The sequence below is a fragment of the Drosophila melanogaster genome, chromosome 3L (genome assembly GCF_000001215.4).
Source record: "Drosophila melanogaster chromosome 3L".
Taxonomy (NCBI): Eukaryota; Metazoa; Arthropoda; class Insecta; order Diptera; family Drosophilidae; genus Drosophila; species Drosophila melanogaster.
Genome location: NT_037436.4, coordinates 7,640,614 through 7,666,037, shown reverse-complemented (window position 1 = coordinate 7,666,037; position 25,424 = coordinate 7,640,614). Strand labels below are relative to the sequence as shown.

The window sequence follows — 25,424 nt, the reverse complement described above, 5'->3', positions numbered from 1 at the left end:
CCTATGTATGAAATGCTTTCACTTAACCCATTTTTAACTTATTCTCCACAAATAGCAAACATAAAAAATTAAAGCCGTCAAACTCAAGCCATAATACACAATAGCAAAGACCCACCAACTTAAGCCTAACATAATGTCCAAGAAACTCCCAACTATATCCGTAACTGCCGACAAGCGATCCACCCATTCCGACTTATCCTCCTCATCGTCATCCCACGACACAGATAGCAATGACATGGACTATGGGCGCAATGGCGGCGGGGGCGTTACCGATGTCGAAGATTTTGACAGTCAATTGGAGATACTAAAACCAAGCTCCCGTCGAAGTTCATGTAACTCCTCCCTGAAGCCTAAAGCCCATCCCAAAGCGAATACGGGAGACAACGATGTGACTGATGTGGAGGACTACGACACAGAATCGGAAAATGATGAGAAGAGCACAGCATACCCAGAACTAAAGCTGTCGCTAAGGGAGTTTCTCCAACAGGGACTCCAAAACCAAGAAGCCGTCGATAATGATGCCAAGGAGAGCTGTGAGATAAAAGCCGGAGATTTCGTGCAAGCACAAAACCTGAATGGTATGGCAGACTATCTGACTGATTGCGAAGACTACGACACCGATTCCGAAGTTGGATTTGGTTGCGAGAAATCAGTATGTGTTGACCTGGATCAAGCTGTGGGAGATCAGGGGCGAGTAAATATAGCAGATGGCGAGAAGAACCAAGACGACTCCGATCAATATGAAGATGTTTCTGTGATTAGTGATATAAGCGATTTGGCATCAGCCATGTCCGATTGCACAGGTATTGGGGTGCGTGGCATGTCCGAGGATGAAGTTTTGGAGGTATCCGATAGTGGTCACGAAGAGGTTTGCAACATTGCCTGTTCAGAATCCGAGTCTGAGTCTGAGGGCGCAGCTGCTCTGAGTCAGAGTGCAAGTGAGACTAGTTTTCCACCCGTTGATGTGGCATTCGTTAGTGCCAGCGGACAGCCACGTCGAAACTCGAAGTGCAGTATACCCACGCCTGGACAGAAAAATTTCCTTCAGCTGGCTTCAAAAAACGAAGAGGTTTTAACTGATGTTGAGGGTATTGACGACTCTGCCGCGGAAGATAGCTTTGACAACGAGGAGGAGGACGAACAACCCATACCACGTGCCATAATCCTTGCGTCTGGCGATGATGGGACCTGCCTTACTGATATCGAGGACATGTTCTGTGAAGATAGTTCGCTATCCACCTGTGCTGAACCGGAAATTCGTTCAATCTGCCACGAGGTCTTACCACTGCCCCATCGCGAAGTAGTAGAACTGAAGGAGGACAAGTACGGGGACACAATAACCAATGTAATGCCCATGGACACGAACTACGAGTTTGGCATTTACAACCATCTGAAGGATATGATTCACACCGATTCCGAGGACTATTCGTGTGCCGATGAGTGGAGCCTTCAACATTCAGTTGCTGAGGATGCTGCAATGGGAGGACCGAGTCTAATTGAAAACGAAGTAATTGTATCCAATGAACTATTGAAACAGCAGCAAAACAAGCGCCTGGAAGTACAGACCAATGCAGAGTCCGTAACAGATGTTGAGGAAATCTTCGTGGCCGGAATAAATCGCCGCAAGAAGTTGAAGACCCGAACTCTAAGCAAGGGCAAGAATAAACTACTGGACGCCGTAAAGGTGAAAGAGGATGGAGTCACAGATGTCGAGGATATGGACCTAAGTGAATGCGGTTTACCTATGGGCGTGAAGCGCGTGGAGCAGCTGAAACAACAGGCAAAGGGATCAAATGCAGACAAATCCTCGGAATCAGAGGATGTATCCACCGATGATGTCTCCGACATCTCAGATGTCTCCGACGTACCACCGATATCGACAGGTGACAGAACTAGCGGCAAGACAAAGCCACAACCACATCACTTCCGTCTGCTTAAGGATGATATGATAAATCAAGAACATACCGATGTTGAGGACGTTCAATTACCCTCGGATGCGGAGGATGCTCTGGAACCGCCGGCCGTTCCAGTGGCAAACAGCAACAGTAAGGAGCTGAATGATATGTTGAACGAGAGCTATACGGTTGTGCACGAGAAGAGTGGTCGCAGTTTCAACAGCGAGGCCGAGAAGCTACATGCTAAAGGCGTGATCCGAGATGCCCATACCGACGTTGAGTATGTTGAGTCTGATGAGTCAGCCGCCAGGGGAGGCAACTAGCGTGCATCCCGTGTCCTCAGACAATCCGACTCGAGTCAGTCCCAAGCTGTTGCCAAAATATATCTCAACAATAGTTAATAAGTGTTCATAGATACGAAAACCCAACACATACACTCTCAAGCATTTTGTAAGTAAAGCCAACAATTACCAAACATTTTCGTTAAAGTTCTTACCACAATAAAAGCAGCAAAAAGCCTTAAATCTACTCGCATCGCTCCCATACGACTAACCTCTGTACCCGTGCCATACTAACAAATTTCTAGCATCACCTATGCGTCGTCGTACTAACACTCACTCTCTATTGTAATTCCCCAATTGTACTTGATGCTAACAAAAGTGATATTTCAAATTCGTTTCGTTTGTTCTTGTTTCGATTGTCTGTAAATCATTCATTATCATTTCGTTTGTAGATTAATCTAATGTAGTTCTAGGTAACTTTTGTGTTTGTTCATTGTATAACTGGAGCTCTTCTAACATTGGATTTATTTATTGCAGAAACCCTTCACGAAAGAAAAGTAGAACTATCCAATCTGGATACCGAAAAGATCTCACATGAAATTGGTAAGTTTAAGTTCACGATTCTTAACTTTTGCTTGTCATAATTATTGTAATACATAGTGCTTAATTGGTATGCCAAATTGATCAGTTGTTCGTATTTATTTCCTAAATGCAATTAAAGCTCATTGACAAAATAATTTCAACGGAATTATGTTTGATATAAACTTATGACTCAGTGCCTCAGATCTCGCTCACATCACCAATCAACCTCACCGCCATCAGCTATCACACATATGTAATCCTGCACATTCTGCTCGCTTCTCATGCTCTACATGATTTCCAAGCTTGAACTTACTTTCTAACGCGCTCTCACTTTCTATTTCAATCTGTCCAATTTCTACCTACCATTGAACTGTGCAATTGTCTTCCAGGTGATGTTAAAGTTGGTGGTGGTGATGATGATAGTGATGGCGATAGTGGAGATTTTGTGGCACGCATTCGCGAGGAAGCCAATATTCTGGTGGATCGCGTACTTGAAGAAAGTGTCGAGATCATTGAGAGTCAAGGCCATCAGGCCAATGGCCACGAGATCGCTAAACTGGACTACAACTCAGAAAGTGAGAATTATGCCATCACATGCGATGATATCGGCGGCGTCGATGTTATCAAATCGCCCACCATTGAATCCATGTCGGGCAAGTCGTTTGACGACAACATGAGCTTCACCGACGAGCATATACATTTACCCTTGCATGCCCAGAACACGAGCACCACCATGACAACGACAATTACCACTCAGTTCCAACAGCAGCAGTCCCAGTCTGCTGTCTCAAGTACATCGGCGGCAAAAGGTAACATACCATATAGATATGAGGTAGTCCCAACGCTAGCCTAGAACTTAGGATAGTAGCTTGAGGCGAATTTAGAACGCATAGTGTTGATTAGTCCGTTGGCTATAACCAATCTCCTGAATTGTTTGCTTTTTGCTCCCATTCCGCCTCCCATGTGACATGTACCATATAGATCCGGTTGCAGTTCTCGAATCCGTACCCGTATCATTTCCAGTAGCGAGTAGTCGAAATCAGACTGAAGACGAGAGTGAAACGCGAGCCAGGCGCATTGATCATAAGATCGAGAAACTATCCACGGACATGGACGATGTAAGCGCCAGGTTCGATGAGGCGTTTGAGATGTCGGTGCCCGAGGACGAGATCAGCGCCCTACAGGGTGACTTTTCCAAACTTAGCTGGGACGAAAGCGTTTCGCCCACGACCAACACCATGGCCGATATGGCACAAAACCAAATAACTCCCGATAACGATATTCAAGATCTCATCGCAGGTACCCCTAAGCAAAAGCGAAGCGCCTAGTAATAAGCTATGATTTCACTTTTTCGTTGCCTATTTTAATGCCGTTGACAGAGCAAAAAGACTCACTCTAGATGTATGTGCTGTATTCTTTTTGATTATTTGTTGTCCTAGCGAAATGGCAGATCCAAAATCGCGGCCAATGATTACTTTTCGATTGTTCAAGTTGAGCTCTAATTGCATTTAAAAATTTTTAATTCATTTTGTACTCATATCATATGAAATACGCATGCTCTCCTATACTAACCTAACCTATACTACCTATCTATCTCTATAAACTTGTGTTTCCTATGCTAACCATACATATACTTGAATGCATATGCCCTTATTTCACCAACTCTATTTCCTGTTTCTATCCCGTAATCGTATTTACTCTTCCTCATCTTTTGTTCTCGACTTTCACAACACTTTTAAAATTGCTTTCGTTTTCACACCTATTGTTTTGTAGAAACAGGCGGCGATTTACCAAACTCAAGTGAAACCGATACCACTCCCGTACCACCGTCGAAAGAATCGGAAAGCAAAACCGAAACTGAGCCGACGGTAGTAACCAATGCATTCACTACCACCAGCCACGATACACCCACACCAAAACCAAGAGTACTCAAAGCAAGCTCCCCCGTCTCCGAAGGCACTGATAGCACTACCATTCCTGGCCCTGTGCCCAAGCCCGAAATACCGATTGATATTAGTTTCGATGCCAACGCACCGGTACCAAAGCCGCGTGCCCCTATTAAGCACACGGAACCTTTCGAAAACCTGGCTGCCCTAGCTGAACAGTCCGATAGCATTAGTCTGAGGAGTTTTGAGCTCACAGAGGACATTTCCAAAACGGACGAGCCCTCCACAGAGCTCTCCATTCGATCCCAGCTTCGGGACATAGTCACCACCACCACTGTTTCGGAGGATCACACCGAAAGCTTTGAGCCAACGAGTGAGATTTCTGTCGATGATGCCGACACTGAAAAGTCAGAGGGTGCCGAAAAGACCACTAGCTTTTATATTGGGGAATCAAGTCGTAATGTTATCATCAAGACCTCGACGAGATCTGCAAGTGTTACACCGCAAGAGGAGGAAGCTCAGGGCGAAATTGGAATTGATGCTAAGGATATTTCCCTAATGAAGGAGGTATCTGTTGACTCTGACGAAGCCAACGATGTTTTCAAAGAGTTTATCACGATGAAGCCAGAAGATCCTATTGCAATGGACAGCAAGATAACCAGACAAGGCTCGGAAACTCGAAATGACATACTTGAATTTGAGAATGCTGATAAGGACAAGACTGCAGAGCAAAAGCTCTCCAAGGTAACGACCGAGGAGAGCTTGACCACATCCACCGGATCCAGCGGTCGAGCCATCATCGAAATAGCTCCTTCCAGCAGCGAAGATCCTGATGAGTCCAGTAAGGAAATTCCGGAAATTGTAAATACAATCTCAGAGAAGGCAGCTGCATCTGATAATTTTGAATTGCCCTTAGAAAAAAGTGAGTGGGAAACATCAGAAAAAGAAATCCCAACTGAGGGCAAACCAAAAGTAGTTCACTCGCCTCAACAACCCCAAGAAGCCAGCATGAAGAGTACGCTCGATAGGTTTCACGTAGATGAAATTCTTGCCGAAGAACAGGTAACAGACGAACACTCCAGTAGTGATCACAAGTCGTTTAAGGACCAGACTCCTTCAGAACTTGGATCGAGTACCGTGCCTCAGGAATACACTTTTGCTGTTGAGAGCGAGGACATCTCATCATTCATAGGCATACCAGAAGCAAGTATGCAGACCTCCACTTTGGATAGTACACAGCCTCCAGAGGGTCTGTTCGACACCACAATCAAGGAGACCCTCAATAAACAAGCTGCAATGGCCCATTATGCCCAAGATGTCTTTGGCAGAGGGGAAAGACGCGATGACCACGGCTCACTAGGTTTCATTTCCACCGGCACAGCCGAAGAGTTGAGCTCCATGGAAGAGCACATGGCAAAGGAGGAACAAGCCTCATTGGGCTTCATTTCCACTGAAACCGCCGAGGATTTCAGCTCCATGGAAGATTATTATTCCGAGAAATTGGCTATCGCAAGTGTTGTTGCTGATGAGGTTGCAACCGAAAAGTCCTTAACAACTAGCACTTTTGAAGAGCTTTCGTCTGATCAATCCATGAAACCAATTGATGTTGTGGTTCATCGACTTAAAACCGAGACATCGCCGGATTCCATTAACCGTTGGTCTATTCCCGATGTAGACACCTCCAGCTCAAGCGAGAGCTTCCACAGAAGCTTCGACAAGACTCAAAGTCGACCCTTGTCCTCAGACTTGGATAATCTTGTGACCACCACAGGCACTGGTACCTCAAGTGATTATCAAACCGCTCGGGAATTTACCACCACTGGACGCACGGAAGGAACCGAATATATTAGTGCAGTCAGCACCCTCGGAAGCAGTAGCTTAGATTCACAGTCGGAGACTTCGGCCAATTTGGCCAGCATTGATGTATCCGAGCTGTCGGAGACATTGGTGGCCTCCTCTGCCGAAGTCGATGCTTTTGAAGCCGAAGAGATGTCGCGCCTGCGCGATCTTCGAGCCGATGACGAGGACAGTGATGAGAGTGTAGAGCTTCCGGGAACTGCTGGCTATCCAAGCATCGAACAGCAAAGCCTCATGAAGCGCTCCCAGGAAATGATTTTCAAGCCAAAAACTCTGGACGATGAGCCCTTGGCCGTGCAGGTTGCGCAAATCGAAGAATATCCCAAGCCAAAGGAAGCAGAGCGCACATGGGGCCTGGCCTATCCTTTGGAGGACAGCAAAGTGGATAGTCCACGGGAAAGTGAAAAAGGCGAGGACATTCTGTTGTATCACGGAGATCCACGTCGATCCATTGACGAGTCTAAGTTGGCCTCTAGCCTAGACGAAGGCAGTATTCTTTCCGTTAGCATGTCAAGCACATCCAACATTGATACCGTTGTAGAGAACTTTGATGATATTATTGGATCCGCCGGATCCTCTTCATTGACCGGTATCGAGGGTTTCCAGTACGGCCATGACGAGTCTATTCCATCTGCCTCAGTGCCCGAAGATGCCACATTCATGCTGGAAATGGAGAGCAAGGAACATTCACCGCAGGATTCTAATGCCAGTACTCCTCCGGGAGGGGAATCAAAACGCCGGGGTCACAAGCGAAATGAGAGCATTTCGGGAGATGCCTTAAAAAACTTGGACAAGGAGGTTGCATTGCTGGGCGAAGGAAAGGAGTCAGAAAGCGAATCTGACACGGATCCCTATGAATCGGAATATGCCCGCCAGTTCCGTTCACCCAAAGAACGAAAGAGCAAAAAGAAGAAGCAGGCGGCAGCCGAAATGGATCATAGCGGCGAACTGGAAAAGCGTCCATTTACACCATCCCAGTTGGTAGCCGAGGTTATCGTGGAGGACAGTATCACAGAGGAACTAGAGGCAGAGGCAGCGATGATCGAGGAGCGTCGCCCTTCCCAGAATATGCAGGACTATTCAAACATTCCCGACATAATGGTCACGGAGGACATCAAATCGCCCATCCTCGAGGAAGAGACCGACGAGTTTCCCGAAAAGATGCTCTACAAAGTGCGCACCGAGGAGGAATTGCACAAGGCAAGCGACACCTCGGTATATCAGAAGGCAAAGGCCGAGGAGAAGGAGCAGGACTTTCAACGACGAGTGCAGGAACAATACCGTCAGAAGCTCGAGGAACTAAAGCGCGCTGAAGTTGGAGCCGAATACGACGATCGCAAGGCTCCTGATTCACCAGACTCCTTTGAAATGGTCGAACAACCCGATATATCGGATGAATTCGTTATTATCGAGGAGGTGGCCAAGGAGGCCAACGAAGTAGATCTGGGCGGTCAGAGCATTAAGATTAAGCCAGTTAAGTACGAGCAAAAGCACGACGAGGATGTTGAGAAGATCATCATCAAGTCAGCGCCTGCGGATCCCAAGCTCGGATCACAGCTTTACAAGGATGACCTGAACTTTGAGTTCGAGGAAAGTCCTCCCACTGGAGCCAGCAGTAGTAGCGAGCAGCAGGAGGAGAGCGATTCCAGTGAAACGGCAGCTGCCAACAAGCGCTGGGTTGAGATGCAGTTGACCGACAACCAGCTGCGATATCCGTATGATTTAGCCGGAGCCGTGCTGGAGGACATTAAAGAGGAAGACGGAGAGTTCGAGGTGGGCAGCAGCCGTATCAGCAGCTTCAAGGATTCCTTTTCGAGCACCCCCGAGTACGATGTGGCGGCACGGCGCTATCATTCCCGTGGCGAGCACGACGATGTCTCAATGAGTAGTCTGCAGGAGTTTGAGTCTCTGGAGCAAGCCATTTCCCTGGAGAACCGGAATCGCACACACCAAGGTTCTACTGATTCGAGCAATGGAAGCTTCACCCGCCGATATGTGGTTCGTCACAGTGGCAGTGGAACTGCCCCCGGTGACGACGTATCGGTCTCAAGCCTCAAGGACTTCGAAGGTCTCGAGAATGCCTGCATCGAAGCCCACCTGATAGAGATCAAGGCCAGGGAGGAAGCTGCTTTACTCTCGCGATCTGATGAGTCTAACAAATCAAATGGCAGCGATAAAGGAGCCACCGGTAATGTTGTGGTGACCAAGGTAACCCGCACAGTAACCCGCACCGAAGTGGTGCCCTCAAGTCAAGTAGAGAGCATCGAAGCCCTGCTAAAGCAGAAGCTGGAGCGGGAAGAAGGATCTGTTCAAGGAAGAGTCACCGACATTGGCACCACTGAGCTGGATACCAAGTCTAAGATCGACAGCCAGGATTCCGAAAAGGATAGCATCGATAGCATGGAGATCAGCAAGAGTCATGACATGATGACCAGCAGCATCGAGAGCTTCGACATCTCCAAGGACGCCACCACGAGATCGGACGTTGATTCCCTAGAGATCGACAAGCGACACTCGCGACAGGAGAGCATAGAATCCTTCGGCGACGAGCAGTTGGATCTCATGACAAAGTTCGTTAGCGGCGGAGGAGTGACACTGGGTGATGGACTGACCACCACCACGACCACGACTACCACCAGCACGGATGCCGATGGACACGAACACACGGTGACCAGGGTAATAACCACAATAACAAATGTGGGCGGTGGCATTCAGGAACTTCCAATGGATGAGTCCGGCATGTCAAAGGACGTGTCGGTAGATTCCCTAAACATGTGCGTGGAGCAAACAACCAGTTCGGCTGGCACAACGGCCACCTACCAGACTAGCGCTGGTAACTCCCAGATGTCCGGGAGCGTAACCAGCTGTGCGTCCAGCACTCTCATGGAGGATTCATTCCCTGGTGTGGGTGGCATGTCGTCGTCTCAAATGTCGGCCAGTTTTTGGTCCCACGATGAATCAACGGTGGTCGAGGACGAAGGACGCGATCTCGCCAAGAAGCCACAGCAGGGCCACTAAACGCTGGACGGGATTAGGAGAGAGAAAGAGAAAAAGAAAGCGCGCGCGAAAGCGAGAGGGAGAAGAAATGAGATATATAAGAGATGTCACACGTAATCCCATATGAAAATGGGGCTTGAACGGTGACTTAGAATATTTGGCTAGGTAAGCATCACACGGCAAGGCTGCGCGGCTTTTCGTTTTACTTTTGTTTTGTGTCTTTACTTGGTCTTCGATTTAGAAGCAGAGCTCAACTTTGACAGAGAAAAGTAATACTCGCCGCTCCACTTTAATCAAATGGTTATTAAATTGTTTATTTTCGTTTTATTGTTGCAGACAAGGCGCTCTTCTAGACGCAGCACCAATAAAGGAATCTCTGGACGAGGAACGCATCTTTACCGGCTCTGAAAACATCACCGATTTCAACACACAGATACACACACATTTTTAATGATATTGAAGTGCATACACGAGTTTTTAAAGGCAAATATATATATTTTATATATTTATAAAAACTATAAAATCGCAAACATGAATACGAATATGAATATATGGCAAGCATTAGCCGTTCAACGCATTTTCTTATTGGCTTTAATGTTTAAAAATTAATAAAAGTTACGGCAAAAAAAAGGAAATCTTTGTGCTAGGCGTTGTAATGGTATACACCTTTGCTTTTAATTTGATGTAGTTATTATATATGTACATGTACGAAGGATACTTATTATTAAATGAATCGCTTATTATTGTAGTTTAATTTAAGCAATTATACAAACGCATGTGAAAAAGGGGACGCAATGAAATAGTTGAAGCGTGGCAAGTGAAATGCTTTTAAAGTCTCATTTTTTTACAAGAACCAAGCAAATTTTTTCGCTTGCATATTTTAACAGTGAAATATACATAAATATACAATCTGAAAACCAGTGCTTAGATCAAATTTAAAGCATATACAAACAAGATATGAAATTAATTCGCATAGAAATACAACAAAAACAGCCATAAAGTGTATCGCTAATTTTCGTAATGCACATCTTGCGTGTACGATTATTCGTCAAAAAACCTACTTATTGAAAGGATTTAAACGTTTTAGCATCACCACTGTAATGGAATATGAATAAAACTAATATTTGTGTTAAAAACATACAAGAAATATTAAAAAAAAAAAAAACATTATTGTATTGTAAACCCACACGCGTATGAATAACCAAATAAAATGCTTAATACAATTTTTGATTGTATTTTAATTTATGGGTATGGATAAAGATATGGAAGAATTTTTAATTCCGAAGGGTGGCACTGTAAGTATACCGGAAATACAGCTTTGCTAAGATACTTTTTGTATCTATTTTTATATCTTTACTTTTCAAAAGTAACGATTGCGGTACTATTTGGGTTACTTTAGTAAAAGATTAATATTAAGCCCAAGTTTTAAAGAAAAATTTAAAAAATTAAACAAGTTAACAGAAAAATATTGCAAATAAAGTAGATATATAGATTGAATAGACAATAAAAGTATTCCATATGGGCACATCGTAATTTGCCTTTTTTTAAACTAAATTATTGACCACGGAATTAGGTTACTGCGATAAATTACATCTTTAACTTAAAAGGTATTAGGTTAAATTTTTAAATTTAAATACTTTTTGCCTTAAGTATTTAAATATATAATTTTAAAATAAATTGTTTTTGTAATAAAGTGGTATAAAAGTGGTATTTTTTGAAAACGACATTGGTGGTATATTACGGTATTCAATTAACGGCCTGTTCGTATGTCATTTTTTATCGTCGTCGACACGGTCACACTGAATCGGGCAACATCACGGTGAAAAAAGGAAAGAATTGGGGAAAATGTGGTTTTCGGTCAAGTGATAGCAGCAACGCAGATGAGCTGGGCCGAGGAAAAACGGATAACCGAACCGTGAAAATCGTCAACTGGCCAAAAAACTCCTTGGCTGGGCCCTATGCAATTTCTGCCATCAAAAACTTGTCGACGTTCGGCTGTTTTTGTTGTTGTTGTTGCTGCTGCTGCTACTACTGCTACTGCTTGCTGATGGCTGCATTTTCGTATTGGCATCGGATTTTTCTTGGGTACCATTCGACGTACATATAATCCGTGGATGAAAATCCAGAACCGATTGCTGATGAGAGTCTGATGAAAGAAACGCAGTAGATACAGCAATCTATCGGATATTTCTAATTATACAACGCAGCCCGTAGCAAAAACGTATTTTCACCCGAAGATCCGAAACTGGTTATACACACATCGCAAGGAACACGGGAGGTTGGGAGGGTGAGTAAAAATCGATTTGTTGCACAAAACACACGACGAGTGGGCGAAAATCGGGGGCCGAAAAGTGGGGTGCGGCTATATAGCTGGCATAGCTATAGATTCTAGGTCGACCTGGGATTATAGTACAATATCTGGCCATCTTTTTTCTTGCAGGCTGCCCCATGGACAAAATCAAGTTAAAGGTTATTGGCGTGCTGCGCGAACGCGATGGTGGAAATCGTAGTGGTTCTGGAGGATTGGGGGCAAGTGCTGGAGCAGGAGCTGGATCTGGCGGAGTTACGGCAACAGCAGGCCATCAGTTGGCCTCCGCAGGAGGAGCGGGCGTGGCGCAGCCCTCGATTGGGGTCACACAGGATAATAACAACGAAGGCAACGCCCCGGGAGGTGGAGGAGCAGTAATCGAACCCCAGGCAACGGGAGGAGCCGCCGGACCATCTGGTGGAGTTGGTGGCGCCGCTAGAACATCGGTGCTATCCAGACCGCAGACCTCCAAGATTAGCGCTCTAGACCTGGCCGGTATACTCAACACGCGGAGAAGACTCGAGTGGACCAAGGAGTGGCTGCGCAAAAACCAGACCGAGTTTCTCAGCAAGGAGAATTTACTTAGTGAACTGCAGTCGCGCAAGGATGAGTGCTATCACTTGAATTACTTTCTAGCCATAACAGAGAGCCAGTTTCGGTATCTAGTGCAAAAGCTGGAGCCCATCATTAGCCAGTATGCTCCGCAACGCAAGAAGAAGTCCTTCAGCGCCGAGGAACGACTGGCCATAACGCTCAAGTATTTGGCAACGGGTAAGTATATGAACGTTCATATCACGTGCTACTAATATATTCATTTCTGCCCCTGCACAGGTGAAGTACATTCTTGTCGAAACTACTGCTTCCGTGCCTCGAAATTTGTGATAAACGAAATGATTGCCAATATCTGTCTGGGCTTCTACGAGCACCTCAAGGACCAATACGTGACACTACCAAAGACTGACGATCAGTGGCGCAGCGCCGCCGAGGAGATGGAGCGTAAGCACAACCTGCCCCACTGTGTGGGCAATCTGTTCATGCGCAGCATCCAACTCCAAGGCTCTGGGACCGCTTCGAGTTCCGGAGCGGCGAGCAGCGCATCCGCCGTTGGCGACGATCGCAAGCGCGCGACCGTCATCTTCACGGGCATTGTGGATGCCGACAACAATTTCCAGTACGCAAGGGTGGAAAGGGCGGCGAGCAGCCGACCCAATGACATCTATAACCAGACCAGTGCCATCGAGCTGATTAGGCACAAGATGCACGCTCTGGAGGAACAACAGTCGGCGGAGATGGACCGACAGGGCTATTACTTTGCTGGCGATTCGGTACTGCCTGCCACCTCGTATCTGGTGACCACACGCAACCTGCCCAAGGATCTGGCCGTACTGGAGGCCCTGGAGCAGGTCAATGCCCATGCGGATCAAACGATGCGGATACTGTGTAACATGTTCCCCATTCTGGCGCAGCCGCTGCGCATCAGTGACAAGCACATCCGCGAAGTGGTGCTCGGCTGTGTGGCGCTGTACAATTTCCTGCGCAAGACGGACGACTCATTTCGGCGCACCAGCGACAGCATCGTGCAGCAAAGGGCAGAGCAGCAGCAGCTGGCCTACAGTGTCGATAGCGATGAAATTGACGACGATTGCATCATGCTGGCCACCGAGGAGGAGTTACGCGAACGGGCGGAGTTCACGCCCAGCGTTGGACTGACCACCTGCTTCCAGCCGCTGTGTACGCAGCGTGGCGAGACGCCCGAAGGTCTGGCTAAGAGGAACTGGCTGCTCCAGCTGGACTTTGCCCAACAGAGCGGAAACGGAAGCGGTATTGGCATAGGAATTGGCAATGGTAATATGAGCGGAAATGGCAGCATTGTCGGCAGTACAGACAGTGCGAGCGGCAGTTCAAATGGGAGTTTATATTAGTGCAATTTACCTAAGTACTTTACGAATTTTGTATAGTTCCTTGTTTTATATTTTCTAAATCTGTAATCTGTAACAGCATCTGTTGCCACGTTGCCGACTTTTGTTTACCTCTCTCGTTTGGCGCATTATCTACTGCATACCATTACGACTACGACTATGTTCACGTTCGTTCCATCTGCGTTCCGTGCTTCATCTAGGGTTCTGTATAGTTAGCTTAGTTTCTTGCGGAAGTTCCGGTTCGGTGAATGATGCTATGTGATGTCTCAAATCTCTATTGTGGCCCAGTGCACTGCTCCTGGGGAGCGGCCTGCTTATTAAACGGGTCTGGCAACAAACAAAAAAGTAAAAAAAAAAAAAAGCGGCAGCTGACAAAAATGTGCGAAGTCGAAGAAGTACATCGGAAACAGATCAACAAAATTAAAATTTTAGTATTCGTATTTAAGCAAAAAAAAAAAAAACAAATTATACATAATTATATTTACAAATAAATGTGTAAGGAGTGGTCTTTACGTGTCGAAACCTTATGCAATGCACACTCTATATTTCACATTTCTTCGGACCAGTTGGGCCACTGCTGTATCAGAGCGTAGAGTGCTTCTCCAGGACTCTTGGTAGCACTGACTTGACGATGGCCCAGTAACTTATAGCCCTCCACCAGCTGAGCCTGTTTGACAGCCTGCTCCAGCAGCTCCTTGGCGGCATCCAAGGCCTCCTTGTTGGGCGCCCGTTCTTCGAAGTTACCAATAAACGCAATGCCCAGGGAACCATCGTTATTGGGACCGGCAAAGGCTCCTCTCTGGCTTGGACTTCTGCCTTCGTATACCTTGCCATTACCGCCGATCAGATAGTGGTAGCCAATGTCCGAGAACTTTTGCTTGGACATCTGGAAGTTTTGCAGATTTTGCATGTGCTGGGAGCATGTAACATCATCCGCACAAGCTCCTCCAGCTGTATGGGCGATCACAGCACGTGGCAAGGGAGTTTCCATGCTGTCTATGGCTCCGTTCGGCGGTTTGGCATTCCACTCGGCCCTCGTCACGATCGGTACTTCCCCCTGGACAGCGATTGCTGTGAGGCCAACGATGAGCAAACCGATCCAAGTCATTCCACTTGCGTGTCTGTCAACTGACTGGGTTGGGATCTTATGGGCTGCGGCACCTATTGCCGCTGATAAGGGGAGTGCCCCCAAGGAGATAGTCATCCGACCCCATATAAATGAATGTATCATACATATATGAGGGGGATTTTTCTTGCCAGTGATAGATAATTGACAGGGGGTAACGATTATAAGAACAACTAGCATAGCAATATATCGTTCTCTCAGAATTTTTCTAAATGGGTAAAATTTGCCAAGCGAAATTCCCCTAAAAACTACAAGGCCACCACAAGGGGGACATATATGTAATAAAAAGTGTAAAATGTACATAGAACTTAAATCACTTACCACGTTCTTGTGAATTATTAAATAAAAATTTGCTGCTTTAGATTATTTCATAGTTCTTACTTATTTTACACTAACACTCGCGAATCAGCAGATTGAGCATTTTTACAGCATGTTGATTTGATGTTTTTCTTTGGCGGGATGTAATATTAATTTTACCGGAACACTCGTATTTATTTAGTTATAATCCCAATCTGACACAAACTATAATTAAACCGCACTATTTTTACGCGTTTCAATAACTGATTTCTTTTAATGCGATCGAATTAAGCGTTGAATTGCGTGTAATATCGACAATAGAAAAGAAGCCGAAAAAGTGAGCATTCGCGCAAGTGCCGCTATTTCTAGCTTGTAAGCCTGCCTTCGAGCAAGAACTAACTGTAATCAATTGCCTCTCTGTAAACAAACGTAAGTGTTTGATGCGATCGAATTACTCGCCGAATTGTGAGTCATAACCAAAGAAAGAGCGTGCTTTCGCGCAAGTGCCGTTATTTCGTCTTGCTTTCTTTAATCGAATATATTTCGGTCTCTTCTTTTGCAGCAGTTCTGTTTTTTTAGTGTGCGCGGAAGTACGTTCTGTTTGTATACTATTACCTCCTTTACTTATTAAACTAACTTTAAACAGTTATTTTAATAGTTAGATTCTACACAACGGCAACGTAGAATGATTTTTTACATACATAGGTCAGCTTAAAACAATTGTGAAATACTACTTAATAGCGAATGAATGAATAAAGCAAAGCTTTGGTTTCGGTTATTATTATTTTTTTTTTTTTGTTTTTTCTTTATGTGTTTTGTGTGTGTTTGATATATACATGTACATACATATGTATGTACATGCATACATAAGTATGTATGTATAAAAATAGTGAAATGCTTATACAGGAAGCCTGTATTCTTAAAAGATAAATATGATTAATATGTATAAATACAGAGAAAGTAAGGTAAGTAAGTTTTAATTTTTTACCTAATTAAAATAATTGGTTTGAAAATAATTGTACGCATAATTTAGTGTGTTGTGTACACTAATGTACATGTACAACTTTATATTGCAATTTCAATCTGAACATCCACTATCTAATGGTACACTTTATACCGCGTATTTCCCTTAAATGTATTGAGGCCCCCCGATTTATCCCTATTTTATGCCAGTTAATACGAGCCCACAGAAACCTCAACTTGACACAGATGTTCTAGGCAGTGATTTAATTAAAAAACTTTTGCAATTAAATGCAAAAACTGCAAAAAACAAAGCGGAGTGCAGGCCATTAAGCCCCCAAAAAAGGGCGTGATGAGGAAGTGAAGTCGCAAAGTGACAACGAAAATGCAAGTAAGCGCCCTCAATTAAAAGCCAAAATGAATATAAAATGCGATGGAAAAGGGATGAGAGTTGAGGGGAGAGTGGTGGGGAGAGCTAAGCCGCAACATCCAGAAAACCCGAAAAAGCCGGGCTAAAACCAAAAACCGAAGCCAAAACTATGCGCGGCTGGAAAAACCAGCTGGTGGCGGGAAAAACTCGCCGTTAACTTGAATTTAAGTGAGTTCTGAGTTGGGAGCACCCCTCCGCAAATCGGCTCCCTCAAAAAATCCGTGTTGTTTGGTTATTCGAATTGTTTTTTTTTTATTAGTAGGAGTTTTCCAATGTCCTGCAGAGAAAAACATATTTTTTTCGCCACTTCCATAGTCTCAATTTAATCTGTCCCGCATTTGGATGCAATTTTTGGGGCGCCAAGTTGGCTCATTTGCAAAATTGTCAGATTTATTTCGCTAATTGCTGCTCATCCGTTTAATTAAAATTAAAAGAACTTGCACAAGTTTAGGGCGAAAGTTTTTATGCGAATTCACTGAAATCGCGCATTGGGCACGTTTAGTTTTCCTTCGCTTTCCCGCCTTTTGCATTTTCCTTTTCCATTTTCCATTTTACCCACTGTCGTTGGCATACAAAGCCATCTATTAAATTGCAGGGAAAACGTGGAGATTCCATGATGTTGACGATGGTGATGGTGATTATGATGTTGCAAGATGATGAAGAGTAGGCCTTCCATTTCTGGACAGCAAACAAATTAAACTGCAGGCTCCGTTAAAGCTGTCGCAAATTCCCAAAAGGTGTCAATCGTGCAAGCCCGGAAAGTTGTGGCTAACAACAGCAACAATTTGCACGCAATTCTGCAACATCTGCTGCCTGCCACGCCCCCCATTTCCCCCAGTCGACCGCCCCCCCAAGGCTTTTCCACGAAACAGGAAAGAGCAAAAGTTGCCTGCAACTGCAACCACAGTGTGGATTTGGATTTCGAGTAACTTTGCACTGCGGATTGACACCTCCTTCTGCCTTCCACCGCCGGCTCCCCACACACCACCACCACCCACCGAATTTCGAAATTGGGGGGCGTGTCAGATTGGGCGAACGGGAGCGGACTAGGAGGCGACATTTTTATGACAACTTGCTTAAATTCCATAACAAGAACTCGAGCAGAAAACGAAAACTTATTTCGTTTACGAGTCGCGCAACTTGTGTCCTGATATTTTCTCAGGCGCTGCCGTCTTATTCGCTAATGAATAAAGTTCCCGGCTATGAATATGCACATCCTGAATTCAGGACCTTAACCTTAAAGTTTCTTCGAACTTTCTCTTAAAACTTGATTGAAATTTAAGCTAAATATGTTATACAAATAGATTCAGTCGGTTGAACGCAATCATTTTGGGCTGGCAGTTCATGTTGCATTTCCAAATCGCGAATGGATGTTTTTTGTTTAATAGCTATGTTATGCTATTTACTTACGTAGAGGAAGCCAAATGCTCTAAGTCATAAATAAAATATAATCATAATATTTTAAGGCAATCTAATTTAGTCAAAGCAATCTGTGATTATTTATAAATATGTTAAATTCTCAGTAACTATAAAAGCATATTTTTCAATTGAATCTAAATATCAAATTTAACTAAAACAAGGTTTAATTTGTGTGATCCAAAGCGCATTGAGGCCTAATCTCATTGTATAAATTTATGGATTTATTAAGATTGCAAAATTGCACTATGCATTTGGAATTTATTCATCGCTATTTGGTGGTTAACCACTTGATTGCCGTTTTTAATTGGTCCATAAATAGGCTTTAATAGTTCGGACTATGATATTTGAAAGTTTGTTTCGCTTTTCACTTTTCCCCATTTATTATATTATAAGCTGCAGTCTTTTGCGGTTACATCTGTTCTTCTCGATGTTGCACTTTTGCTTGCCGCAGTATTTGCAATATGCAATGCAAGTTATGCGCAACAATATAATGTTATATTAAAGCCAAACGATGTGCGTAACTGCAGCCTCATCGTCCTTTTGGTCCTTGCCAGTTTTTGGCGACCAAAAACCATCTCGACTCGACTCCATCTTCCTTCGCCATGCTGACATCTTGTCAGAAAATTTTCATGCTGCTGTAAGCTGTTTTCATGCACATTTTGGGCACTTGTGCTCCGCACAAACACTTCAATTTTTGGCTTCAAGGATGCGTATGTTTGGCCAGGATCCAGTATGCAGCAGCACCCAGCCGGCAGGATCCTCAGACGCAGTCGATCCGAAGAGGCGGACAAACATCCAACAGTCCCCCCGGGCAGCCCATCAAAGTGCCGGAAGGAAGTGCGCTGGGGGGAACCTACTGGAGGCTGGGAGCCACGATACGTTATAGGGGCAACTCTTTAACCATAACTTTTGATATATGCTGGCGAAATATTGTGGGAGTGCACTCAATCGTGGTTGGCGTCCTGGCATCGCCATCAGTAGACGAGCTCTGCTGCCATTTTTCGATGGGCAAAAGGGGTTAGCATGTGTAATAGTAGTGCTGCCATCAACTACTTAGCGTCAAAACGCTTAAAGTTGAATTTGTAACGCTCGAAGTGAGGCGGCGACCAAAGTCAAAGCCAATGGGGTGTGTGTGTGAAAGGGACAGGCGCAGCGGGACGAAGGACGAAGGTGCCGTCTAATGCCAGTTTACTCATCTATTTTTATTAAATCGCCTCGGATGCACACACACTTACACACACACACTTTCGTGCCCCTTTTGTTGCATCGCCCGAAAAACGTTACGTATACGCTGTGTGGGCCAGCACAATGGAGTAGTAGCCACGGGGGTCATAAGGCATCATCAAAAATATTATTTATCGGCTACCCAAAAATTTCTTTACAATCTACGAACTTAGTTTGCTTCTATTTGAATGAATTCTTTTACGTATTTTTCGATACGTTTTTAATTGAATTTTACGTTGTAGTCCCATATGAACATATTTCTAGTTTTTCCAAAGGGCAACCAATTCATTACTCAGATAATTTGAACGTACAACGTATCATGAAAGCATGTTGCAAGCTCAACAAAAAGTGGTTATTAAGAACTTATTTATCACTCAGATTTCTCCAACTTCTAACTACAAAACAATCAAAATGTACTTGCCTGCAAAACAAGGCAAGTAAATAAAATAGAAACTGTTGCAATTACAGGTGGAAGACCCTCGATGATAAGCGTATGAAACAGCATTTCAGATAATTTCTTTAAGAACTACTTGAGCGAATATGGCATGACCCTTGAAAATACCCATATATATATATTGTTGGCAAGTGTGTGTGGCGATGGCAACTGAGAGGAGGTCGAATGACTTTAGAGCCTTGATTGCTGCACTGCAGTGCCACTGGCCAGATGCTTGCCACCCACCCACATCACCTCACCTCACTCCACTACACTTCACTTCGCACAGCAGCTTATTTTCGGGGTTTAATTTTGATTTAAACGCTGGCAGACAGCTTGAAACCCGCTGCGTGCTGAACCGGAAGCACAGACATGCCCGTTCACTCGGACATGGCAGTTTTCAGCTTTCTGTTCGACTCTGCATCAAGTTTTCTCCTCTCGCAACTGGGCTTTATTGAAATTTAAGTTGCACTTTCTGTGTGACTGCAAGTGGGTGGTTTTTCGGTTCGCCAGGAACTGGGCTAATTAAAGGACACTTCAAGGCGAATGCTTTGCTAACCAATCGATGCTGCTTGTCGGCCATTTAATTTTCATTAGATTAAGAGAAGCATTTGAGTGGGCAGGCTTTCAAAGATCGAAGGACTACGATGTGCAGGGAAAAAAAATAATTCAAAGGAACAACAGGATTAAGTTAATTTTAGTGTATGGATGCGTGATTTGATGGTTTTTCATTTTTTCTAATGCCCAAGTTGATTTTTTTTTAACCTGCTTATTGCTTTAAGTTCTCAATGGAAGCTACCGACTTGTAATATAATTGGCAGTTTCAATGGTTTTTCTGCGAGTGTCCTGAAACAGATAGGAAGGAATAGGGACTATCCAGACGGCTGCCGTCTGGCAATAGCTGCTGTTGCTATTGCTGTTTGCTCTCGTTCTCGTAAATGTAAAAGTTGCAACTTGTAGCCTCAAAATAACCACAAAGTAAACACCAGAGTGGCGCAGTCAGGAGTCGGTTGTCCGTGGTCCGTGGTCGGTAGTCGGTAGTCCTTCGTCCTTCGTCCTTCATCCTCCGTCCGGAGTTGCTGAGTGGCTGTTTTGGTGACGCAAGAGGGGTACGTCTATTTGAATAGCCGGCAAAGACATTGCGTGCTCCTGCACACAGTTGCAGTGCCACGGACAAGGACATTGTACGTGCGAACAGGACACGGCTATGTGAATGCGTCGATGTCCTTCGTCCAAGCTCAACCGAACTGAACCGATTCGAGCTGGCCAAAATAAATAAGTGTGTAATTTAATATTTAAGGCTTTGTCAGTAATTATTTCATCGCAGCTGGCGCAGCTATACCTTTGTCGTTGCCAGGGCGAAAAGCAAGGATGAGGAAGCGGAAGGTTCTTGGGATGGGGATACTCTTGATCAGATGCACTCCAGCTGCTAGTTGTGCTGCACTACCACTCATAACTTGCTGCTGAGATCGCAGCTTGTGCCGGCGCAAACTTGTTAAAGTGACCCACTTGCCTCACATTTGTCTTTATTAAATGCGAAAAATTACGAGTTCACGAGCGTATAAATTACAAACCAATTTAATAACCAGCCAGGCACAAAATGTGCTCAAAATGAACTACCAATTTGTGGAGAACAACGGAACGAAACATAATAATGGCTCCGGTTGAGCGTGAACATGAATTACGGGTACGAATGGAATGCATGGTGGGTAGTACTTGACATTAGGTGGCTTGGAATATTCGTAGGGTTTCCCAGTTTCCCAGTTTTCCGGTTTCACGCAGGGGAACACCTGTGCGAGCCATGGTTTTTTTCCCACTCCTTTGTGCGCTGATATGTATGAATTTTCCCCCAACTTTTCGCTCTGAATATGCGCATAGTTTAAGCTTGTAATTATTCCAACATTTAGTTTAACATTTAGCCACGCCCACATGGCCCCTGACCCCGCTGACGCCCTCAATTTCGCCATGGAAACAGTGTGCATTTCCCTTTAGAAACCCCCGCCCTGGAAAAACGCTGCATGCGCGTGTTAAAGTGAATTTGAAATGATTTATTGCACATCTAGCCAAACCACTGATACTACAAATTCTACAATTACAGGGCACACACCCTCAAACCCTCACAACTACCCAACCAAACACCTCATTTCTGTGACCTTACATCTCCTGTCTTTTTTCCAGTGTTTTTCCGGCTTTTTCTCCTTGGCTCGTTAGCATGTTAATTGTAAAGCGTGTCCTAACTGCATTTTACCTGCAAAGGGGAGTCCAGCTTTTTGTCTCACGCTGTGAGCTGTAAGCCTTGTTTTTCACACACATTACACTATATAGAGTTACTTAAAACAGATTGATGATATTATATTGGGCGTGCTCCTGGGGCAGGACATCTATTGTATATGGGTTAGGTTCATAGGTAATCGACACATATTTCAGTTCTAAGATACCTATTGTATATTTCAAAGAGATTTATCAAACTAGCCAAGAACTTTTTAATTCTTAAATATATGGTACACACATTCAACCATGAATATATAAACTTATATTGGGGTAAGAAAATGCACTCAAACAAGTATAAGACTATTTCCAACTTATGGAGGGGTAGCTTACAAATCACTCGGTTCGCTTTCGACTAAAAGGACACAGTTGGAACCCAATGGGAATGCAAAGTTGCATCAAACTCAAATGGGATCCGCAACCAAACCTTGTTTGATGTCCTTTCTAAGGCCCCTCCAACTTGCAACTCAAACTTAAAACAGGATCTATTCAAACAAGTCCGGGTTCGTGTCATACACTACCCCAAAATGAGCTTCGAACTTTGCGGATGCGAGCTTCAAACTTTGCAGAAATGAGTGAGACTCAAATAAAAAATCAAAAATCGGAGGTGTTTGAGTGGATTGTCGAGTGAATTTCGGCCCATTCACGATAATTATTAATAATGTTATTTAATTTCATAAATTAATAAGGCCATTAAAACACGCGCCGCGACCAAAAAGGTAAATGAGCAAATTAAACAAATTGCCAACTGCAATTGAAAATCACATCAATCAGGCAGCTGGATCTCAATGGTATGATGGCATATTTATGGACCAGATAGCTGGATAGAGTGGGTGGCCTCCTGGGGATAGTGGCATAAAAAGGTCGCCAACAAAGCATAAAAATAAATTGATATCACAGCGAATTTGAATGAGCAATATGGTGTTCCTGCTATTTTTCCTGCCCTGCCACTCCTTCGTTCATATATCAGCGCTCCTTTTTTTTTGCATTGAATTATTTTGCCCGCTGCATGTGAAATTTTGACCAAACAATTGCAAAGCAGCAGATACACTTAAAGAAGATGTTTGAGTAACAGAAAATGATTAGATCTTAAAAATATGCTGCAATATATGTAGATTGCACTGAATTCCAATATGTTGCTTTTCGCGTTATAGCCTTAAACTCCTTCTTACTTAAAAACCATTTAACTTCCTGTAAAGATTTTTATCTGTGTAATCATAGTCGTGGAATGAATATGATGCATGAAATAACAATAATGAAATGACAACAAAAGGCACGGATAACAAAAGGATTGCCAGCGAGAAAGAGACAGAAGCACGGATGATGGATAGAGAGGCAGATATGGAGCCACATGACTGGGGCAATTCAAAATCAAATGTGATTTTTGGTCACTTTGAAAATTGTTGATTAGTGACGCCTGAATGCAGCCCAATGAAACCGGAGGCCGCTGCATTAAAGCAATTTCAAGATCTCCGCCCGCCTGTCACTCAACTGCCGGAATCGAAAGGGGTACTACCCTGGGAAATGGGTTAGAGGTTGGTCTGGGATTGGTTGGGATGAGTTGGTCAACTGGACATGGCACTGAAAGTGCAACTCAGCCGGGCGTGCACTTGGCACACTAGTCCCAACAATTGATGGGGTAAAAAAAAATAAAATAAAAAATTAAAACACAAAAATGCCAGAGACCTCTGCGTAACCATAACCTCGGTGCGCACGGCTGTGTGTGGGCGATTCCATTTAAACAATTAAAGCAACATAAATTAAAAATGTGGTCAAGCGCCGGTCACCACCAACAGCGACAAATTGCATGTTCTAGTGGTAACTAGAGCCACATCTGCCACGCCCCCACATCAGTGCCATTAATTCGAGCATATTAATTCGTATCCACATGCCACTCTTCCTTGTGTGTTTTTGGTTTTGGCATAATACCGCAAACGGGAAGCTCCCCCACTCACTTTTCTTGTTAATCAATTACAAACTGCAGTACGTACTCAATATTTGCCGAATTACTAGCTCTATTGTTCCGAATTGGTTGGAAAATCATTGGGAAATACAATCGAATTTTTTGGCAGCAATATCCTAAAGTAGGTCAACACTTTGAATAATATTTGCAAACGCCTTTCCTACCGTTTTAAGCGTGAGTGTAAGTGAATTTTAATCGATGTATAAGTGTTAAATAATCAGCTCCTAATTGGTAAGTACAAGTGTAATTATTATTAATTTTTATTTTTGTATTTTTTAAAGAGAATCTTATCTTATAAGATTGTAATATTGGTCGGTTTAATGTAAATTAATTTTAGCTTAGAAATGTTAGAATTTTAGGATTTTAAATTTTTAATATTTGTTTTTAGTATCAATAAGTAAAAATAGTCAGTATCGATTTAAATTTCCGTTGTCAGTGCAATGTTGCCGTTTCCTGTTTCGGTATTCAAAAGGAGAGTTGGTATATTTTGAATAGACGTATCGTTTCTGGATTCTTTTAGCGCCCAAGTGTGGGCCACACTGCAACTCGTGTTATTTAACGTTCGGCAAAAACAGCTGTTTATTTCTACTGAAATAAGTAAATTACACCATGTTAGGCCTGCGAGCGATGCTGCCAAAAGGGAAACACTTTGCTGTTGTCCTGGGAAATGTCAGCCGTCAGATTACCCTGCCCCACAACTGCAGATGCATTACTAGTGCCTCATGGACAAGACCACAGCAGTCACAACCACAGAACTTCCAGCAAAACAGGTGGCTTTCGGTGAAGTCGACGAAAACTGAATCCGACGATGCACTGCAGCGGATCTACTATGGAACTCTTGCGCCACGCATGAAAATGGTCAAGTTCTTTTCGCTGAGCACCAGCTTAGCCGGCTTGGCCGCCCAGCCCATTCTTCTCGAGCAGGGAATGAAAATCGGAGGAACTGGAATGGCCGTATTCCTCTGCACCGTCGGTGGATTCTTCACCTTTGTGACTCCTCTGCTGCTGCACTTTATTACCAAGAAATACGTGACGGAGCTGCACTACAATCCACTAACGGAGGAGTACACGGCCACCACAATATCCCTGCTTCTGCAAAAAATCAAGGTGGGTAGAGCAAATTTAAAAGAGCTTGCCTTCAATGTACATATTATTTACCTTTTAGACTACTTTCCGACCAAATGATGTGGTCGTTCCGGAGGTTCCCGGCATGTTCACCTCTTTTCTGGTCAACAAACGACCTCTGTTTGTGGATCCAGCGCTTTTCGATGATCCCGAGCACTATGTTAAGATAATGGGTTACGACAAACCGATCGATTTCAAACTGGATCTGACTCCGAATCCTGAAAAGTCGAAAACGAGCGAGGAGAAGCAATAAAAAAAACGCTCTTTATGATAACGTGTTTTTTTTAATTTCATAAATTCACAACGAAATGTAAAATGTCTTCTTAGAGCACAGATCATAATATGCTAATGAAAACTTTACCTAGCGTTCCATTGGAATGCCACCTGTTTATGTTTCTCAATGGGAATAATTATAATGCTGAGTCCCCTCGTCGAAGGTGAATGGTAAAGGTAA

General features: G+C 44.0%; 6 protein-coding genes across 23 annotated transcripts in view; 4 read left to right on the top strand and 2 right to left on the bottom strand.

Annotated features, from left to right (window-relative positions):
• The window catches only part of CG44195 (uncharacterized protein), a 37,246-nt gene extending 29,617 nt beyond the window's left edge, over nucleotides 1–7,629 (top strand). The window contains exons 2-5 of the mRNA NM_001274609.1: nucleotides 56–2,345; nucleotides 2,714–2,779; nucleotides 3,148–3,567; nucleotides 4,532–7,629. Of these exons, the coding sequence (NP_001261538.1) occupies nucleotides 134–2,218 (2,085 nt within the window). The 5' untranslated portion in view covers nucleotides 56–133 and the 3' untranslated portion in view covers nucleotides 2,219–2,345; nucleotides 2,714–2,779; nucleotides 3,148–3,567; nucleotides 4,532–7,629. The remainder of the gene's footprint in view (nucleotides 1–55; nucleotides 2,346–2,713; nucleotides 2,780–3,147; nucleotides 3,568–4,531) is intronic.
• Ank2 (Ankyrin 2) overlaps nucleotides 1–10,649 on the top strand; it is a 63,007-nt gene extending 52,358 nt beyond the window's left edge. For 4 of the 17 annotated variants that reach the window (NM_001274606.1, NM_001414102.1, NM_001202140.1 and 1 more), the window contains 4 exons: nucleotides 2,714–2,779; nucleotides 3,148–3,567; nucleotides 4,532–9,663; nucleotides 9,835–10,649. In NM_001274606.1, coding sequence (NP_001261535.1) covers nucleotides 2,714–2,779; nucleotides 3,148–3,567; nucleotides 4,532–9,519 — 5,474 coding nt within the window. In that variant the 3' untranslated portion in view covers nucleotides 9,520–9,663; nucleotides 9,835–10,649. Of the gene's footprint in view, nucleotides 1–55; nucleotides 2,346–2,713; nucleotides 2,780–3,147; nucleotides 3,568–3,739; nucleotides 4,058–4,531; nucleotides 9,664–9,834 lie in introns of all 17 variants that reach the window. The other 13 variants (NM_001300042.1, NM_001104069.3, NM_168227.4 and 10 more) reach the window with 8 other exon arrangements.
• CG32373 (uncharacterized protein) overlaps nucleotides 1–15,490 on the bottom strand; it is a 108,576-nt gene extending 93,086 nt beyond the window's left edge. For both annotated transcript variants that reach the window (NM_206297.3, NM_168229.3), the window contains exon 1: nucleotides 15,173–15,490. The gene's annotated coding sequence lies outside the window, so the exon portion shown is untranslated. The remainder of the gene's footprint in view (nucleotides 1–15,172) is intronic.
• CG7492 (uncharacterized protein) lies at nucleotides 11,286–14,172 on the top strand. Its single transcript, NM_139889.2, has 3 exons — nucleotides 11,286–11,785; nucleotides 11,939–12,577; nucleotides 12,638–14,172. Exons 2-3 carry the CDS (start codon nucleotides 11,947–11,949, stop codon nucleotides 13,726–13,728), a joined length of 1,722 nt encoding a protein of 573 aa, NP_648146.1. The 5' UTR covers nucleotides 11,286–11,785; nucleotides 11,939–11,946; the 3' UTR covers nucleotides 13,729–14,172.
• PGRP-SD (Peptidoglycan recognition protein SD) lies at nucleotides 14,138–14,858 on the bottom strand. The gene has a single exon (NM_139888.3). It carries the CDS (start codon nucleotides 14,831–14,833, stop codon nucleotides 14,273–14,275), a length of 561 nt encoding a protein of 186 aa, NP_648145.1. The 5' UTR covers nucleotides 14,834–14,858; the 3' UTR covers nucleotides 14,138–14,272.
• An 8,899-nt stretch (nucleotides 15,491–24,389) lies between the features above and the next one.
• On the top strand, nucleotides 24,390–25,240 carry CG7506 (uncharacterized protein). The gene is made up of 2 exons (NM_139887.5): nucleotides 24,390–24,952; nucleotides 25,011–25,240. The coding sequence occupies exons 1-2, from the start codon at nucleotides 24,455–24,457 to the stop codon at nucleotides 25,221–25,223; spliced, it is 711 nt and encodes a 236-aa protein (NP_648144.3). The 5' UTR covers nucleotides 24,390–24,454; the 3' UTR covers nucleotides 25,224–25,240.
• Nucleotides 25,241–25,424: the final 184 nt, after the last annotated feature.